This window comes from Schistocerca serialis, chromosome 5 (genome assembly GCF_023864345.2).
Source record: "Schistocerca serialis cubense isolate TAMUIC-IGC-003099 chromosome 5, iqSchSeri2.2, whole genome shotgun sequence".
Taxonomy (NCBI): Eukaryota; Metazoa; Arthropoda; class Insecta; order Orthoptera; family Acrididae; genus Schistocerca; species Schistocerca serialis.
The window spans coordinates 262,900,709-262,916,772 of NC_064642.1; the positions used below are offsets into that span (position 1 = coordinate 262,900,709).

General features: G+C 38.1%; 2 protein-coding genes across 8 annotated transcripts in view; one reads left to right on the plus strand and one right to left on the minus strand.

Moving 5' to 3' along the window:
- Positions 1 to 10,101, minus strand: part of LOC126481630 (zinc finger protein 345-like) — a 142,908-nt gene extending 132,807 nt beyond the window's left edge. For 2 of the 5 annotated variants that reach the window (XM_050105524.1, XM_050105521.1), the window contains exon 1: positions 8,763 to 9,968. Coding sequence is in view for 2 of the 5 variants with exons in the window: in XM_050105520.1 (XP_049961477.1) it covers positions 8,763 to 8,841 (79 nt within the window). In the remaining 3 variants the exon portion in view is untranslated. Of the gene's footprint in view, positions 1 to 8,762; positions 9,970 to 10,006 lie in introns of those variants that run through there. The other 3 variants (XM_050105523.1, XM_050105520.1, XM_050105522.1) reach the window with 3 other exon arrangements.
- A 62-nt stretch (positions 10,102 to 10,163) lies between these two features.
- LOC126481631 (uncharacterized) overlaps positions 10,164 to 16,064 on the plus strand; it is a 259,917-nt gene continuing 254,016 nt past the window's right edge. For all 3 annotated transcript variants that reach the window (XM_050105528.1, XM_050105529.1, XM_050105530.1), the window contains exon 1: positions 10,164 to 10,309. The gene's annotated coding sequence lies outside the window, so the exon portion shown is untranslated. The remainder of the gene's footprint in view (positions 10,310 to 16,064) is intronic.

A 16,064-nucleotide genomic window follows, 5' to 3' on the forward strand; every position in this document is an offset into this window, starting at 1 on the left:
ATGATGCACTGGTGACAATGGTCCCTCTAGGCATGTAATGCTCCAAAATGATGCCTTTTTCATCCCAAAAGAGAGTCAGCATACCCTTTGCTGCTGATGGTTCTGTTAGAAACTTCTTTGGTTTTGGTGATGAGGAATGGCGCCATTGCTTGCTCGCTCTATTCATTTCCGGTTGGTGGAAGTGAACCCAGGTTTTGTCCCCAGTAACAATTCTTGCAAGGAAGCCATCGACTTCTAGTTCATCGACTTCTAGTTCAAAGTGCCGAAGCAGTTCTTCACAAGCATCAACACGTTGTTCTTTCATTTCAGGAGTCAGCTGCCATGGCACCCATCTTGCAGATACTTTGTGGAACTGGAGCACATCATGCACAATGTGGTGTGCTGACCCATGACTAATCTGTAAACATGCTGCAATGTCATTCAGTCACCTGGCAGTTTTCCTTCACTATGGCTTCAACTGCTGCAATGTTCTGTGGAGTCACAACTAGGTGTGCCTGACCTAGACGAGGAGCATCTTCCACTGAAGTCACACCATTTGTGAACTTCCTACTCCATTTGTAGACTTGCTGCTTTGACAGACATGCATCACCGTATTGAACCTTCATTCGTTGATGAATTTTAATAGGTTTCACACCTTCACTACGCAAAAACCGAATAACAGAACGCTGTTCTTCCCTGGTGCAAGTCGCTAGTGGGGTGGCCATCTTTATACTGATACTGCAAGGGTATGTGTGATTCTGCATTATGCTGCCACCTACAGGCCATTCTGCACACTGTTTGTAGCACGCTTTCAAACTTACAGGATAATGGTGCGAAATTTCGATTTGTTATTACAAATTTAAGGTTTTCATTTGACTCACCCTTGTATTAAGCTCAAAATACAACAATATCCCTAATTCAAACAGTAAGCATTACTTGCCAAATATGAATGGCCTATCAGCAATGACAATTCAAGTTTGGTGAAGACCTCGGCAGATACTGGTCTCTAAAAAGATCCCTCATGTCATATCAATCTATATTTCCAATACTTCAATCACATCCGAAAACAAACTACAAACCATCAGTGACCCCCTCACTCTATCTACTTGACTCCCTTAGGATTTTTTCAATAACTCTCAGCTGCCATAATTCCCCCAACAGCAAGATTTATACAGACATTCAATCTCAATTTGCTCCAGGCAGATAATACTAAATAATTGATAGCTGTGACTGATACAAGTGATTGATTCTGATTGTATAATGAAATCATATTGGGTTTCTCATCTATTCAAGCTAATTTAATTACATTGTGCCTAATTTATGTTGAGGATCAACTGTCAGTCTTTGCAGGAAGTACTGATTATCTGCCACTCTTTCTTCATTTCATAACCATTTTCCAACACTGTCACAAGTGCGAAAGCTGTGTTCAGCTTGAGAAAGCTATAAACATTATGTGCAAGATACTGTGAACAATAACTATCTACCAATACCACCCTGGGGTACAATGGACACTACTTCCACCTCATTAGTCCTTGCCTGATACCTATGTTCGCTCCTATTATTACATAATTTCCTTCAATCTCCTATACTCTATCAGCTTTTCATCTCTCTCAGTTCCTACATCTACATGTACATGGGTGAATTGGTAAGTCCAGTAAATTTCCATGAAAGAATGGAACATTTTTGTTGACCCCCACGATTGATAAGCTGATTATTTCACAGATCATATAAAGAATTTCAACAACATACAGTGTAAAGTCCATTGCTGACAGCTGCCTGAATCTGTTAAGTGTGTTTACTGCAACTGAAAATGGAAAAAATAGAGCATCGTGTTGTTATTAAACATTTCCATTTGAAGATTTGGACTGCCGTAGAAATCAAAACAAAACTGGATGAAGTTGGTGTGGACTCTGCACCATCACTGAAGATCATCTACTTTTGGATTAATGAATTTAAATGTGGGCAGAAAAGCACCGAAGACGAAGTGTGTCCTTGCCATCCAACTGAGATCACAACAAAGGAAACCAGTGATAAGATCCACGATATGGTAGTGCAAGAACGATGAATAAAAATTCGTGAGACTGCTGTGACTACAGGCAGCTCAACTCAGCAAGTGCAATATCCTGCAAGGAGAATTGGCTATGAGAAAGCTGTGTGTGAGGTGGGTGTCATGACTGCTCACAGTCAACCAAAAGCGTACGTGGCACAACAATTCAGCACAATGTCTAGTGATGCTCAATCACAATCCACAAGCCTTTTTGCACTGATCTGTGACTGTTGGTGAATCCTGGACCGATCATTACACACCACAGTCAAAACTGCAGTCACAACAATGGACAAAGGCTGGTGAAAGTGCAATCAAAAAAGGCAAAGACTATTTTGTCAGCTGATAATGTGATGACCACTTTTTTTGGGATTCCCAAGTAACAATCCTCATAGATTACTTGGAAAAAGGCAGAACAATGACTGGACCCTATTATGCTTCATTGTTGGATCATTTGGAACTTAGTTTGGCTGAAGAAAGACCACGGTGGGTATGTAAGAAAGTACTTTTTTACCAAGATAAAGCATTATCCCACACATCATCAATAACAATGGCGAAAGGGCAATGAATTGGGCACTAAATTAATTCCTTATCCACCCTAGACACCCTAACTTGAAACTTTAGCTTGCTAGGAAGAAATTTTCATGAAATGAAGAAATGATAGTTGCAGTCCATGAGTATTTTGCACAGTTTGACAGAACTGATTTTTCCACTGGGAGAAGTAAAGTGAGTTGTTTATGAAACAAACATTTTTTTCTTGCCTTTTTACCAGACTTATCATGCCACCCTCATACATACACACTCAGCAAACCACTGTGAAGTACATGGTAGAGTGTATGTCAGATTACACCAGTTAGGGTTTTTCCCATTCCATTTACATATGGAATGAGGGAAGAATGACTGTTAACCCTCCCACTACCAAGAGTTTTTTTGTTTCAGTACCTTGTACAAGGTGTATTGGTCACATTTTAATGAACTAACATAAAAATGTACATTACAGCTGTCCAATGTAAGAGCCATAATTTTTATATTTCTGATCATTTACAGCAAGTTGCCAACCTTTGCACCAATCTGAAATCTTATCAAGGTATGACTGAATATTTATGCAGCTTCTTTCAGACAAAAGTTCATTACAGATAACAACATCTTCTGTGAAAAGTTTGAGGTTACTATTAATATTGTCCACAAGGTCACTGATATACAACACAAACAGCAAGGGTCCCAACACACTTCCCTGGGGGACACCTGAAGTTACTTCTACATCTGACAATGACTCTCCAACCAAGATAACATGCTGCATCCTCCTTACCAAAAAAATTCTCCGTCTAGCCACAAATTTCACTTGGTACCCTATATAATTGTACTTTTGATAATAAGCATAAATGTGGTACTGTGTCAAATGCTTTTTCGAATTCACGAAATACTGCATCTTCCTGATAGCCTTGATCCAAAGCTTCCAGTATGTCAAGTGAGTGTGTGCGAGTTGGGTTTCACATTATCAGTGTTTTCAGAATCCATATTGGGTGGCACAGAGGATGTCATTCTGTCTGAGATATTTCATTATGTTTGAGCTCAGAATATATTCTAAGATTGTACAACAAATCAATGTCAAGAACATTGGACAGTTGTTTTGTGGATCAGTTCTACCACCCTTCCTGTAAACAAGTGTGACATCTACATTTTCCCAACTAATGGGCATGGTTTTTTGTTTGAGGGATTTATGATTGTAGTTAAAAGAGGTGCTACTCAGCCATATATAGAATCCGACAGTTATTCCAATGGGCCCTGGGACATTGTTGTATGTCAACAATTTCAGCACTGACACTAATATCTATTTCACTAATCTTTTTAGTGGTATAAAAATAAATTAGGATAGGTTTCCTGAGTTTTCCTTTGTAAAGGAACATTTGAAAATGGAGTTAAGTATTTCTGCTTTTGTTGTTCTACCCTCAATTTCAATTCTTATATCATCCATGAGTGACTGAACAGTACTTTAGTGTGACTAACAGCCTTTACATATGGCCAGAATTCCTTTGCTTTTGTAAAAGATTATTAGACAAAATTCAAATACCATGATAGTCACTGAATGTTTCACACACTGTTCTCTTGATAGTCAAATGCGTTTCATTCAGCATCTCTCTAGCTACAGTCCTATGCTTTGTTTTGCACGTGTTATGCAGTTGTCTCAATTTCTTTACAGTGACAGTATAGCATGGAGAGTCCCTCTCATGATGAACTGTTCTACTGGGTACATATCTAACCAGTGCATGATCAACTATTCTTTTAAACTTGAGCCATAGCTCCTCTACATGCACCTGGCCTGTGCTAAAAGTTTCAAATTCCTCATTAAGATAGGACATTACTGCTTTTTTTATCCACATTATAGAACATATATATCTTTCTACTCGTTTTAGTTGCTCTATGTATTTTGGTAACCATTGTTGCTACAATCGTAGCATGGTCACTGATACTAATTTCAATGTGTACACCCTTGAGGAAGTCAAGTATATTTGTTTCCTTTAGATCTACAATCTTTCCATCATGAGTGGGGTTCCAAACCATATGTTCTAGTTAGTTTTCAATGTAGGGACTTAGTAATTTGAATAAATTATTAGTGTTTCACAGGATGTCTTGTCACATCCCTCACTTGGATCAGCCTAATTCACCCTTCTTCATTTTATAAATTCAAATGCCTTTTTCCTGCTGCAACATAACATTTATCTACATTCCAGCTGTATTCCGCTGTTTATACTAAGGGCATTTTCCGTGTACTTTCCTGAAAAGTCAATACCTATTTTATTGGAAAAAATTAAATTTATAAAGTGCTAGGGAAAATGGCTCCACCAATAAACATTTTATTCATCAATGTCCACTATTTTCTCAGATGTTTCTCCTTTGGGTTCCCTTTATAACATTTGTCTGAGTAACAAACAAATACTCCTGCCTCTCAGATGGCATATGCCAATGCTTCTGCAAGGCTCTCATTTAGTCAGGCCGCAGTGTTAGGAAAATAATAAAATGAATGTGTGTGTGTGTGTGTGTGTGTGTGTGTGTGTGTGTGTGTCTTTCTGTCAAAACCATTACAATTTCATTTCAAAATCAAATGAAAACACACCACACAGATGCATTACCAGTTATATTGCAATTGCTTCAAGGGGGCACACCAAATATCAATTCCGAAAACATATTCCTACCTGGGAATAGAACACACTGATTGCTGGTATTTTATAAGCAATAATAGAACACAACATGTACACAGGGTGTTCCATTAATCTTCACCACCCTAAATAACTGTTTGTCCAGACGGAAATTACAAAATGTTTCAAGCAAATGTACTTTAGCTGTTAGGGGGACATGAATCAACATGATTGCCTTCATTGTAGCTTTGTTTTTTACAAAGATGTGAACAGCAGTATGACTTTTTAAAATGGCACCCTGTATTTTTTATTTGGTAATTCATTTCCTCTCCCAAAGACCTATTCAAAAATGTATCACAGTGTACCATTCACCGAAACACAACATTATTAATTATATAACACAACATTGACTTTGAGCCTGGGATCACAAACTTGTACACTTGCTAGAGTTGTCAGAAAACAAATGAAAAGCAAATAAAAACATAACACAAAACTGACTTTGACTCTCTTGTACCATTGCCCAGGAGCAGAACATTCAAAGGTGTTCAAAGTGGTGACCCTGGACACCGATACACTGGTGCACTCGTTGAATGAAAGAAGTGTTGCCTGCTGAAGAGAATTACAAGCAAGCATGATAAATTTCTCCATGACCTCTGGAGTTGTTGGAATACCGCGATAGACAACATCTTTAATGCATCCCCAAAGAAAAAAGTCCAGAGGATTTAAATCAGCAGACCTAGCAGGCCAAGTAACTGTTCCTCCTCGACTAATACATCTGGCAGGATACCTTCAGTTCAGAAAATGACGTGCACACAAGGCATTATGTGCTGGACATCCATCATGTTGACACCACATAAGCATTCTGGTTCTTAGTGGCACTTCATTCAGAAGAGAAGGAAGAATTCATCTCTGGAAGTTGGTAAACGCTGTGCCGTTTAGACTACCATTGATGAAATAAGGGCCAATAATTGTAGTATCAAGCATCCCACACCAGATCTTAACTCTCCACTGACACTGATGTTCCACCTGTCTAAGCCATTGTGAGTTGTCACTGGACCAATAATGCATGTTCCTTGTATTTACCCGTTCTCTGTTTGAGAAGGAACATTCATCAGTAAATAGAACATTGGAGAAGTAGTTCAGGTTGGCGATGTATTGCTGCTGTGCCCAATGACAGGACTGTATACGATTCTGGAAACAATTACCATGCAATTCTTGATGTGGGTGTACATGGTAAGGATGGAGCCGGTGAAGTGTAAGAATATGATGTACACTGGTTTTAGGAACGCCTATCTCATGTTCAAGCTGTCGTGTACTCACACGGGGATTCATAGCTACGGAAACGAGAACTGTAACTTCGGCAGCTTCGTCTGCGTGAGTGCTATGACGAATGTGTTGTCGTGGGTTGAAATTTCCCATTTCCTGAAGACGAGAAAACATCTGTCGGTAAGATAGGTTCTTGCCAGGATATCGCTCTCTCTACAGTTCTGCTGCCTGTGTAGCATTTCGCTTACCTTCAACAACAGCAATAACAATAAAAGAAACGTTATGTCGATGCAGTTTGTAGGAAGGACAGTCTACCCCACACAACAGTATTTGAAAGGACTAAACTAGTGTACTAAATGTACCCGTACATAAGAAAACTGTATTGCAATTACTGTTCTGCTAACTTACATTCCCCATAGACGAGTAGCATTTCTACCTTCTCTTCGTTGGTGAACACTGTACTCACACAACTATTCAACTGACAATGGTTGATGGAATAATGGGAGTGCATTCCACTTATGTTTACATTTGTCCTCTGTCAACGTCAGCACATGGATGTGTTCCATTACCCCAAGTAGCTGCACTAAGTGCTGGGAGCGTCAACGTCAATGTTGTGTTATGTAATTAGTAACGTTGTGTTTCAGTGAATGGTACACTGTGATAAATTATTGAATAGGTCTTTAGGAGAAGAAATGAATTACAGAATAAAAAATACAGGGTGCCATTTAAAAAAAGTCATACTGCTGTTCATATCTTTGTAAAAAACAAAGCTACAACGAAGGCAATCATGCTGATTGATGTTCTCCTGATGGCTCAAGAACATTTGCTTGAAACATTTTCTAATTTGCATCTGGACAAGCAGTTATTTAGGGTGGTGAAGATAAATGGGACACCCTGTATATGGAACATGAATTTAAGGAACAATGATATTTACAATACCCCACAACGATGCATGTCAACAGTTTTAGAATTGTGTAAAGTAACAAAATTGTATTCAGTATTTGAGAAATGAATGCTTACAGCCTTCCAGCACTTGTTATAGTCAAAAATATGTGTGCTTAAGTTGGCTAAAGTTACATAGGCTATTGTACCCACTCCCCATCCCCCTGAAATCTTGGTTGTGATGATAGACTGAACAGCCCTAAATCTAGGTTAGGTTGGAAAGTGACAATTTGGTTGCAAGTTGACTAAGCCAACGAATGTGTAAGCAGAAAATCTGATTGTACTAACAAGTTGACCAATAGAAAAGCCTAATGTTTATGTCTGCGCCATATTGAAAAACACAATGGAGGGGCGGGGGGGGGGGGGGGGGGGGGCGTGATATAAACAGCTTTTATTCCTTAAGTTTGTCACTCAAACATGAATATATACAAACAACAAATTATATACAGATCTTTTGGAACTGAAATTGTAGATTCAAAATGCCAGCAAACTGATGCAAACACTGTCTGATAAGCATCACACCCATACATGTTGTATAACACTAACATCACTTACACTAAACGTTCAAAGAAGATACATTTAACACATACTGAGCTATCTATATAGCCTAATATAAATTATAAATATTTTGCAAAAAATGGAGTTATCTGAGCAAGTTATGTAAAAACCTATTCTAATGACCGGCAAATTTATTAACTGAACTTCCCATATGCATACAACCTGTGATAGCTCTCCCCTATGTGGTCAGCTATTAGTAAGAAAAACAATATTGAATTTTTAAAATTGTTTGCAATTGACATGCTGCACGAAAGCATTAAATTAAAAATTTAGAGCTTTGCAATCCCATGTTTCACACACCATTTTTGTATTTTACTTTAAAAGGATGTGGAGGGAGATGATTTACGGGTTATGCATAAGCTACATGATTTGGTACATGCTGTCCACATGTAGTGCACTAGACACAAAAAATAACACAGACTGAGCTATCTATATAGCCTAATATAAATTATAAATATTTTGCAAAAAATGGAGTTATCTGAGCAAGTTATGTAAAAACCTATTCTAATGACCGGCAAATTTATTAACTGAACTTCCCATATGCATACAACCTGTGATAGCTCTCCCCTATGTGGTCAGCTATTAGTAAGAAATTTCATAAAAAATACATACAGGGTTCTGCCACTATTCACAATATTAGTAAAGCACAAAAATTAACAATAAAGCTAGAGGGGAACACATATTTATCTTTGGCACCAGACAGTTATTGGTTTCAAATTGTAATTTCATCTCTACATTGAGAATAGTTGTCCAGTATAATGGCTTTCAGTTTAGATATACAGTTTGTTTATTATCTGTTATACATTTTATGGCATTGGCGAAAAGATAAAACACACCTGTGGCTTCATATTTTACAGCTTTCTGGCCCAGTATCAGCTGTATGATTCTTTCATCCAGTGTTGTAGCTGACTGCATTACTATTCTTTCCAAATTGTGATGGATTAGTTATAACTCGCAATCAGAATGCCCACTTCTTGGATGAGTGCTTACAAGATGACTGAAGGTGATCATCATATACTGTTTCCAATGCTCTTATTTGTCCAATAAATACTGCCTAAGAGATGTTTTTTGCCAGAATATTAGGCGATAATACTTCAATGAGCGAAAGTATGCAAGGTATTTTATGATGGAGATTTGTTTGTTTTCAGTACTTTTATTTATTTGAAATACAAATGTGTACCCAAGTACGCTGTTTGAGAAGTGGTGAAAACCTTTCACCTGAATATTTTCTGTTTATTACTGAAGCATGTGGAATTCCTCACTTTTTTTTCCACAGCAGTGAATAAAGTATAGAAAAATAAGCCATAATGGCAATATATGGGTGCATTGATAATTGAGACTTTCAGGTCGCTGGTGAACACAACCTACAGTAGTTTGTGAGTTTATTTTCTAGAAAGAAAATGTGCAGGAAAGTAGTGACTAACAGTCCAACAGTACGCACATAACACTGGTTCTACCGTGAGTATTGACCAATATGTTAAGTTCACTGTGCGTGTACTTTGAGGATACTTTAGGATCCCAGTAAGTGCGCTACTGTGAGGCTTTCGTGTAAATGACATCGCAACTGCGCACATCTAACAGGCAGGCCAATGTAAACACCAAATACAATGACATTGGTTGTCGCAAGAATCATTTGAGGCTTAACAAATTGCGAATATTATTTGCTGTTAAAACGCATCTTGCAGGAAAAGTATTCCTAGGTTCAAATCGGACGTTTTCCTTTTCTTCTGAATTCAACAGAGCCACTGATCTTGGATTTGTAAATATTATGCGTACGAAATGAAACAAGTAATCAGGATTCTCACTGCTCTTCATTCTAACGATTTTGTAATGTATTAAAAACTCTCTTGGTTTGTTGCCTGAATGAAGTTGCCATTCACCAAAAAGGAAACTTGCTACCTGGAAATACGTATTTCTCAAAAAATTAAAAGAAAGTAACATATTTCCGATTAATTTGGTCCTTGACACTGCACAAAGGCATTATGATACAACCAAATACATTACGTAGAGCTTTAACCAGCTTTTAAACACTACTGTAATACAATTTCGCTATTTAAGTCTACAGTTTGGAGCTAACTACCTGTCATTGTTCATACAAACACCATCCACTCAAAATTTTTGTATTATACTATGGTCTGTCACAAATTTCAGTTCAAAGAAAGATCGCAAATCGACACTATGGTAGCATTAATGTAGGATGTCTTTACAGCTTTTATTCTTTGATGTAGGAAAGTTGATGTTTATCTGTTTGTAAATGTTTTGGTGCCGATGACCGTCAGTTTATATCAACGAAGGAAGCTTATGATAACATGAATATTAATAACGTGACTTGTTATTCAGTGTTTTGCGGCGTCGAGTAGTTACTTACGGGCACCTGCTTAATGTAAGTATAAAATTTCGCTTTAGCTACATAATTGCTGTTAACTTCCCTAGCTCATTGTTTTTTCTTTTACTTCGCAGAAAGCATTGTAGATTGTCAGGAAATGTAAGGAAAACTTTGTTCTCTGTGTCTCTGAAATGTGTTGTAATCGCTGCATTTATAATGTCAGGTTCATGTCCATGGACACGGTGTTTCACAACAATTCTTTCTTAGGGGGCGGGCGGGAATATTCATCTGATCGCATGAAGCAATAGCCAGAAAAACACTTCTTTGAAATAATTCGGCATAATTTCGTGTACGTCACAAAATCCGATGTTTACATGAGCAGTAAGAACAACTCCATCATGAGCTTAGAGTGCCTATTGTAGGATCCAAAGTAGGATTCCCGTATGTAAATGACGCCAACAATAAAAGTAATTTCATTTCAGTCTAAATATCATATATCTGCTGTAGCATCAAAATATTATTTGAACTTGACGTGAAATTGTAAACAAGTAAGTCTGAAATTGCAATGCAATCTAGCTTTTAAGTTTCTGTTTTGATCAGGTATTGATTGAAAATACTAAGTTGAATAGAATTTACCGAGGAATCTGTAATAATAGGAATATTTAGTTTTAGATAGTCCTAATTGATCTTTAGTTAACTGTATTTACTATAAAAGAATAACGGATTTTGCTGCCTAAATTTGAGTAGAATTTGTCTACGTTTTCTCCAAGCCCTAAAGTATAATTACCAGTTATTGAAAAGTAGGAATGTATCTGAGTTCTTACATCTCGTTTCATTTCTCACATGGCAGGTGAAACTAGCTAGTATAAATCTCATGTCATTAGCTGAGAAGCGGATGAAAATGTTACTACGAAAATATTCGATCATTTATTTAATGGCAAAGTATCTGACAGGCAAAACTCTAATAGTTTCTTCTTTGTTTTATATGAAAAAAGGAGGATTGTGGCCGGAAATAATTGTTAATTACTGCCGTGTTTGTAGAGTTTTATTACAAACATATAAAAGCTGTTCCATTACAGTCCACAATAAATGAATCGTCTACAACTTTTGAAGACTTAATGGGACACGAAAGTTTCGTAGTTTTATTTTAAGTGCATTTTTGCAATTCTGGTTTGTACAATATTTGCTAACTGTTCCAATTGATTGATCATTTGTCACTAGTTATTTGTCTGTTTGCCATTGTCTGACAATGGTAGTGATCAATGTGATCAGTCTTTGACTTAATTTCTCCAGTAGCTGGTTACTGTTTGGTGCATTGCTCAACAGTAAATTGACATTGATTCACTCCACTACATTGATTCATTTAGTGATAGTGTCTATGTAACATTCACTTCATGTTCTCTGCAAGGTGATACTTGCTTTATATCATCTGTGTAGTGCATGCTACCAGTTTGTCATAACTTTCCTATTCATCCCATTGTAAGATAGTGTGATTGCCCCCCCCCCCCCCCCCCCCCCCCTGCAAATTCTCCACTTCTTTGGTAGTTTTTTGTTTTCAACATTTGTGTTATTCCTGTTGTAATATTATTGGCAAATATGAGGTAGCAATAGCCTGTAAAAGTACAAGATAAGGGGGGGGGGGATAATAAAGCACGTGATGAGACTCTTTCATGGAGCTGTAGATTATATTTGCAAAGAATTTAGGGAGACGAAAGAAAGAATTGTTCACTTTGTGTGGAATTAGAAGTGGTGGTTATTTAATTAAATTTAGGTAGGTTAGAACAGGGAGGTGGTGGAGAGCTGTTGGTAACTGAGAAACAGTAACAAGTAAAAACCTAAGAAGAAAAATACAGTAAAGATATTTGAAATTCCAGTTAGCAACAAGTTTGACTTGGTACCAGAAGTAGAAGGAGGTGGAGGAGGAGACCCTTAGCAAGATTTAAGGCAATGTGCAGATGTTGCTAAGATCATTCCATGTGAAATCAACCAATAAAAAAATAAGTTTGAACTTTGGTGACTTTGAATGTTGTAATTTGCTGTCTTTTTATTTGGTATGTCAAGTACTATTGTGGTCACATTTTGAAAGCATAATTAATGAATAGAAAAAACCATTTGATCGAGAGAACCTGAAATTTATACAATTTTATTCAGTTTCATATGAGCATTAAACTATATATTAGTTGAACATATTCATTAAAATGCTAAGTTTTACCATACCAAACTTTTTTAAATTCTTAAAATTTCATAATTGAAACTTTTCTCATATGTAACTCGTACACTGTTTGTTGATGTGTATGCCAAATTTCATGATGGTATTTCAATGGGAACATATTGAAATAAATTTTATTTCACTGCTATTTGCATTAAAGAATTATTCGATTCCACCTGCCTGGTTTGACCTATGATGTCATTAAGATGACAGACACCTTTACATCCAGAATATATAATATGGTGACTATAACATCACTGCATATGTGTGTGAACAAAAATAAAAGTGGCACAAGTATATCTCCCTCCACTAATAAAATGAAATTAATGTAAAAGAACAACTGTGACAATTAGGGGGGGGGGGGGGGGGTGTTCAAGGTAGGGCAAGCTAAATATGCAGCATGAAAAACATCACCATTCGAAAACAAATGTGATCCACAAAATCAAACACAAAAAAATTTCTACTTGTGGTATTCCCATCAGGAATCGTACATTACATTTGAATTATAATTTATAATTAAAACGATGATGGGTTCCATTTAGATATGTGTATATCCAAAAGCCAACACATGAAAATCCAAAATGCAGTATTGCAAATTTCAGTTGATCTGTACAGCCCAAATGAAGCCATTGATGCTTAAAACCTGAACATAAGTTTTAAAAAAAAAATGGTTTTGCAACTTTAACTTAACCTACATAGCTCAAACAAAGCCAACAATACAAAAATCCCACACACAAATCCTAAACCTAAGACCCTCAGTTTTCCTTCTTCTTCTTCTTTGACACTTCAGCACTTGATAGGTCTTGACCACCTCACCAATCTTCCTCCATTCGCCTCTCATCTCTGCTTTTCTCTTCCATCCTCGACGCTCCATCTCGGTACGGTCAGCCAACACATTATCCAGCCATCTAGCTGCTGGCCCTTCCTTCTGGTGTAATACAATCTGTCTCATTATTTCTTTGGACATCCTGTTATCTTTCATTCTCTCAGTGTGTCCTAACAAGTGTATTCTTTGAGATTTAACAAAGCTGTTGTATTTCATGGCTGTACCTTATTCAAAAACCCTCTGCTTCTCTCAAAGACCCATACATTTTTTGCTGGATTTTCTATTCAAAAACCCTTAGGTTGTTCATATCTGCTTTTGTTGTCATCTACATTTCTGACCCATAGGTAACAACTGGCTGCACAAAGGGATAGTATACTCTTAACTTGATTGATTGTGTAATTAGAGACTTCTTGAATACCTGTAAGATTGCATAATAGACTGTGTTTCCTGAGTGTATCCTTTCTCCAATACAGTGTCTCATATTATTGTATCTGGTTAAGAAAACACCTAAATAATGGAAGCAGTTGACAGCTTTAAAACATTTATTATAGGCCTTGAGGTCTCGTGCTGTTCTTGCCTTAGAATTGGATGTTACCATGTATTGGTTGCATTTTTGTTTACTGCAAGTTCAATTTTTGCTCCTTCTGCTTCCATTATTTCTTACATTTATTTAATATCAGACTGTGTAGGGTTAAGTTGAACAGGATGCAGAGAGACCATCACCCTGTTTCACTTCATCTGTTAAGTTAAAGCTCTTGGTCATTTTCTTGTTTGCTTTTACTTTTGCCTTTGTGTCCTTCATTGTTAACTCCCTAGCTTGTTACAGATGCTCAATTCTTTTTGTACATTATGTAGTGGTGGCCTCTTAACACTATCAAAAACTTGTTCAAAATCAGCAAACAGGAAGTGGAGATCTATGTCTTATTCATAATATTTCTCCATTATTTGTCTAATAACAAACAACTGGCCAGATGTACTGCCTCTATTTGGCTACACCGTGTGTGGAACTCAGGGCTAAGAGACAAGTGGAGAAATATTCATCACAACACATAATTTTCTTGACAAGTGATGGGGATTCCATTATGGCCACCAGCACCTAGAGAATTGGTTTGGGAAAGTAGCAGTTATTTCAGAACTGAAAAATGGTTCATCCCCTGCTCAGTCATGTGTGCTGCTCGCCTGTGACAAGATGTGTGGCATTGTTGTAACCATTATATCCATAACGGTCTTAATTTGGTACAGGATATCATCTTCCACCGCAACCTCCTTTTACAGACTGATGACGAATTATGTGTTGATTTGGGGTGACAGGGTGTGCATTTTGTTTTTTGTGTCCAGTGGGGACCAAAGGACACTAGGGCTGATACTGAGGACTTCATCTTGGCTGTAGAAGGCAGTTTACTGTCTGAAAAGGTCAAGTTAATTGTGTATCAATGTGATGTGAAACTGTATGTTTCCCCTCCTATGTGGTACTTCAAATACATTGGATTCAGGCACACGTCATTGCATTGTACTGCCAGCCCGGTCTGTAGAGGTTGTAGACATCACTTGCTCTTGAGCACTCTTCGAACTTCTTTGTGTCAGCTGTGGGGATCACCATTCCCCATGTTCACCAGACTGCATCATCTTCCAAAGAGAAAAGAAAATTAGAAAAATACAGGAACCTTTGCTGACTCACGTATAAGGAGACCAAGAAGAAATATGATTGTTTGCATGCTGTACATATGACGATGTTTGCTATAGCTACAATGACATCCACTCTAGCGGTACCCTCGCCCTTCATACCTCTGTGCTCGACCTCCATGATAGGAGATTCCAGTGGTCCCCACACCACTGGTTCCCACACATTCCAACTCTGTGACTGAGGCGGAGTTTCTGGTAGCCCCTATGGCACCAGGATCTCCACACGACCTGCTTCAGAACCAATGTGTGGTGGTGCTGTATCCTCACAATCACTGACAACAGGTGACCCTGAGGCGTGACCTGCCTCCTTGATCCCTTCAAGCCCCCACAGGATACCAATACCATGATCCTCTATTGGAACTGGAGTGGTTTTTTTCCCACTATCTGCATTTATCATGCTTTCTGCATTGTCCTCCAGAAAACGTGGTTACCATCATTGCAAATGCCTACCCTCTGCTGCTGTCAGGTCTCTTTTAAGAATTGAGCTTACTGCGACAATGTCTGATGGAGTTTGCATGCACAATCTGGACTCTGTCTACAGCAAACATGTGCAGCTCAATATGACTTCGTAGGCTGTGGCTGATTGTGTGAGGTCATCCTTAACTACATTGTTTGCACTGGTTACATCAATGCACAGGAGCCTTTATGGGGTGGAATTATAGCCATTGCCCATAGTAGGTCTGATAAAAATGGAAATGTTGTGTGGCTAGGGCCACAGTCGGGTAGACCGTTCGCCTGGTGCAGGTCTTTCAATTTGACGCCACTTCGGCGACCTGCGTGTCGATGGGGATGAAATGATTGAAATGATGATGATTAGGACAACACAACACCCAGTCCCTGAACGGAGAAAATCTCTGACCCAGCCGGGAATCGAACCCGGGCCCTTAGGATTGACGGTCTGTCACGCTGACCACTCAACTACCGGGGCGGACAGTAGGTCTGATGAAAGTTTGCTTGCAGAGTTCGCTCTTTGTCTCTTGAATACCAGTGCCCCCACACATTTAATTGTGGCCGATGGTTATCCTACCCGAGATCCTTCACACTCCTCCTAAGTTATGCTTGGTCAGCTACTCAACCTACATAACATTCTATTC